This window comes from Lygodium microphyllum, chromosome 1 (assembly GCF_053477565.2).
Source record: "Lygodium microphyllum isolate KBCC chromosome 1, Lygodium_microphyllum_v1.1.10, whole genome shotgun sequence".
Taxonomy (NCBI): Eukaryota; Viridiplantae; Streptophyta; class Polypodiopsida; order Schizaeales; family Lygodiaceae; genus Lygodium; species Lygodium microphyllum.
In genome coordinates, this window is record NC_141135.1 from 78,022,906 (window position 1) to 78,027,814 (window position 4,909).

The 4,909-nt window shown below is 41.8% G+C and overlaps 1 protein-coding gene across 1 annotated transcript; it reads right to left on the bottom strand.

The window, feature by feature from the left end:
- Nucleotides 1–963: 963 nt before the first annotated feature.
- Nucleotides 964–3,094, bottom strand: LOC148041295 (putative pyridoxal 5'-phosphate synthase subunit PDX1). The gene has a single exon (XM_087687933.1). The coding sequence runs from the start codon at nt 2,771–2,773 to the stop codon at nt 1,778–1,780; it is 996 nt and encodes a 331-aa protein (XP_087544059.1). The 5' UTR covers nt 2,774–3,094; the 3' UTR covers nt 964–1,777.
- Between the last annotated feature and the right edge of the window lie 1,815 nt (nt 3,095–4,909).

Genomic DNA, 4,909 nt, shown 5'->3' on the forward strand with positions numbered 1-4,909 from the left:
TGTTTATGCTTCTTATTTAAACTTATATGATGTTTGGAAGCATCCAATTATGGATAGAGCCTTCCTACTTTTAGTCCATTCTTTTGAATAATCATCTCCTCCTTTCCATTTAATTGGCCTCATGTGCAAACTTTTTCTATGCAACTTCTTACTATTAGTCCTTTAGACATCATAGACATCTTGAGCCATAGGAGGCTCTTCTCACAAGCTTATGTTTTTATCAAGGTAGTATCTACTTTGTACTTAAATTCAAGTCTCTTTCATAAGCATACTTGAATCAACAAAAAGCCCTAAGCTTAAAATCAATCATACAAAGACCTCTCACACCCTTCATACTAGAGACATCCTCAAATTTATTGTTTATTTTCATTTGGTGCATATTTTGGTACAAAGTGATCTATTACCCTAGGATTAGAGATTACGTTCACTATGGGCAAAAAGGAGACACATCGTTGTGGCACATATGTTCTATCCTCTTGGCATTGGCACCTAGTAGATGCCCTATTAGTATCATACTAAACAATAATTACTGATTCACACACTTGATATTTAAAAGCTTCATGCCACCATGTCTCAAGCTTTGCCAAACATGTACATACCAATGTCTTAGCATCTCTCACAATGATGCCATGCAAACTTTGCACCTTTTTTTTCTCCAAAGGTTGACTATGTGAACAAGGCCTTAAATATTGAAGTTCTAAAAGTTCTACCATAGCTGGTAATTTCTAGATCAATACCATTACATAGGTAAATGATTATTCACAGAATGCATTTACCTATCAAACCTTCAATGGCTAGTATTTCTTGTACAATTGAAGTGATTCACTACTCTAGCATAGTTTGAAGGAGTGACCATGATTCACAAAGAACATGCAAAGTAAATAATTGACTATTGAGTTATGAAAAAAATTGTTTTGATTTCAGTCCTTATGTTGTCGTGCCACAAGACTTTACCTTCTAAGTCTAGAATACACAACTGTAGAGTACCAAGTAAGATTACAGCATCTACCATGTTTGAAGGACTGGCCTTCCAATTTTGATGGTAAATAATTCAAAGGCATTGCTTGAACTAGTATATAGCCACTTAAACAGTCTTTTTTCCAAAGATATTGAAGTTACCACATCTCTTGAAAGTAAAATCTATTTGCTTCAAAGGAACATAACCATTGTATGCCACTGGTGGAAAACGATTGGCAATAAGGAATGTACAGAAGGCAATGCTTCCTGCACCACGATCACCATTTAGACTTTTGTTTAAGACTTGGAAACTCTAATAAATGGCCCTTCATTATTGCCTTTTCTGCTCTTGGCATGAAGATAGGAGTCCTACAACATCTAGTGAGAAAAGAAGCTCAGAAAGACCGGCTCATCAACATAATCAACAGAAAATGATAGGAGTCCTACAAGATTGTACTGGCAAATTGATGCTTGTGGCATTGGTTTGCAGCTGTATCTAAGGCTGTGCATTATGATAAATGTGCCCAAGTGCAAAATTATTTTAAAAAAGGAAAAAGGGCCTGATCTCTCTTTTTATGTGTGGAGAAATGAGCCCTTGATATCAAAAGCAGAGAAAATGTAATGCCAAAGAACCTTTCAACAGCTATAGTTAAACATTGAAATATCTAGGTAGTGAGGTTGACTCTGCATAGTTGCCTACTCTTCTTTGCAACCACATATATCCTCAGTTCTATTATGTTTTTCTGATGCATGTTACTGCTGATTTTGGGAGCCATCCTCAATTGCAGTCCCCCATTGTATCATAGTTTCCTGATTCATGTTACTGCTGGTTTTGAGAGCCATCTTCATCTGCAGACTCAGTTTTGTTCAAAATGGGCAACCCAGCAGGTGCGTTACACTCCACATGCTGGGTGCTCAGCTCGGCTAGAAGGCAAGAATCATTATAATGTGCCACAGCCTGCACAAATGCCTTTGCTCTTCTCAATGGATCCGAAGCCTCAAACAAATGGTGGCCTAAGAAGACACCATCGCAACCAAGCTGCATGACCATGGCCGCATCCGCAGGGGTAAACACACCTCCATGTGCAAATATCATCACAGGAAGCCTGCCCAATTGCTTGGTCAACTTCAGAAGCTCATAAGGGGCCTTAATTCGCTTAGCGTAGGCATGCAGCTCTTCTTTCTCGAGGCCTTGCAAGCTTCTTGCATCCCCTAAAATGGATCTCAATTGGCCTACAGTCTTGGCAATGTTGTGCTGATCCCTGTTCTGAGACCTTACATCCAATGCTGCTCTTTCGTACCCCTGTGTTCTTAGCATAGAAGCGCCTTCGGCCATACGGCACAGCACATCAGATAGATTAGTGCATCCGCAGACAAAAGGGATGCGGAAATTGTGTTTGTTGATGTGATTCACATCATCTGCACATGCAAGGGTCTCACTCTCATCAATGAGATCAACCCCTATTTCTTCTAGGATTTGGGCTTCTACAAAATGCCCAATTCTGACCTTGGCAAGAACAGGCAATGCCACAGATTTCTTAATGGACTTGATAATATCAGGGTCAGCCATCCTGGCAATGGCACCACCTACTTGATGAACATGTTGATCATCAGAATCAGGTTTGATGGCATCTGGCACTACCACCATGACAGCGACAGCACCCGCATCCTCGGCGATGCATGCCTGCTCGGCTGTCGAGACCTCCATAATGACCCCGCCGCGCAGCATTTGCGCAATCCCGACCTTGACTGCAAAGGATGATTTGATAGCATCTGCATTCTCGAAAAGGGCCACGACAGCACTCCCTGCAGACATGGCTGGCGCTTGCGGGCAAGACCGATATCAGAAACCCTGCGGCAGGTGAATGATGATGGTCAATGTGAGGAACTGGAAACAGAATTGGGTTTTTGCTGTGGCGGGAAGGCAAGCATATATGAGATACGCCCAGATGGATGTGAGGTTATGGGAATGTGGGTGATAGGTCGAAGAAGGAGAAGGAGGAGGGGAGGGTATACTATAGGGATGGGATGAGATGGGGATGACCTGTTTGTTTGTGCCAGCCCAGAGAAGAAAGGCAAGAAAAGGCCACAAAGAAAGAAGTGGGCGTTTGCAGACAAGACGCCTTCGAGGAAAGACGAGGAAGAATGATTGCATGCGAGTAAATTAAAAGGGGGTGGGGAATGGGGGGAGCCAAGAGTCAATGCAATTCAACTTGGGAGACTCATTTGCACGCAAAGACATTTTCAGCAGGCATTTTCTTCCCACACCTTAAACAAACTCCTTATTCTCTAAAGCTCTTTCTCAGCTTTTTTACAATGGAGCTATCGCATATCTATCTTGTTCACATGACGTTTTTAACATTTCCCCACCCCATGTGGGAGAAGGGACTCTTTCCCCTTGATTTTCCTTGTCATCTTCAACATCATGAGCTTCTTCGAGGGAGGGACTCCATAGCTAGCTACATATAGTTGGGCGGCATTAGGATGCCAATCTGGGTCAAAAAAAGTGGTTATTTTCCCCTACTTTCCCTTATGATATTGGACACCATAAGCTTCTCCTCAAGAGGGACTATATAGTTAGCTAGGTGTGGCTAGGGGCAAGGAGTTGTAGGCCATAGAAAAGGGGTTATTTTCCCTTGGTTTCCCTTATAATGTTCAACATCATAAGCTTCTCCTCATGAGGCACCGTGCACCTAGCTAGGTGCATATGGGGCAAGGGGTTTGTTGACCCCATGCGGCACCATCATAAGCTTCTCCTCATGAGGCACCATGCACCTAGCTAGGTACACATGGGGCAAGGGGATTGTTGAGCCCAAGTGGGGGCAAGCAACCTCTTGCCCTCAATTGGCCCCCAACTGCACCTAGCTAACTATGTAATCCCTCCCTCACAAAAGCTCTTGATGTTGTCATAATTCACAATGCGAGATTTATAGTGGGAAATTCTTGCAAACTTCATATGGTTATAGTTGCAAATTGAGGGCAATGCCCCCACACCATCCCATCCCCATCATAAGAGTATGTGTGGGTGACCTCTCACATAAGCTCATGAGGATGACACTACTACCAACCATTAGGCCAGTTTATATGCCTACAATTTCCACCCCCCAGATTCACAACATATTAACTATATTCTAGCTCACTCCCAAGAGCTCATGATGTTGACACCACTACCTAGTACTATAACCCTCCCTACAATTTCTTCTCCTCCATTATAGCATGCTAAGTATAGCCCTCTCGCAAGAGCTCATGAGATTCATACTACTAGTCCCATGCTCAAGTCACCAACCTTACTACAAGGCTCAAGTATTAGTTGGATCCTTGCTAGAGCTTATGACATTAACAACCACACCCCACATCTACAATCTCCACCTTTCACTATAGCAATAGGCTTAGTATCAAGTGCCTCCTCTATAGCAACTCTTATTTGGATTGACATCTTCCTCAACCCTTTATTGGATTGGTTTATTGTGGCCATGTTTTGTAAGCAAACAACATTCATACGACTGTTATGCAACACACAATATACATATGAATGTTGTAGAACAACATGCATATGAAAGGGGTAAGACATTATGTATGCACTATTAACCAATCACTTCAAATTAGTTGCTAAAGTGCTTTCCATTATTTGGGAGTTGAAACCTCACTTTAATGAAAATATCACTTCTAAAGCAAAGTGACCAAGTGCTAAATTCATGGCTTGCTTGTCTATAAGAGTCTCTCACAATTGATCATACCTTTTGAACATATGGCCTTTGTCTTCGAATTTGGCTCACTCAAAGCGTAATAACATTAAATGAACTTTAAAACTTTACAAGACCAATGCACACAATATGTCCAAGAAACATAGAAATTCAAAGGCAAAGGTACATTTATGCTTGTCGGTTAGACCTTGCCATCCCACTTTGAGCATAGTATATTTAGGGGTAAAAGAAAATGTGTTCACCTTGCT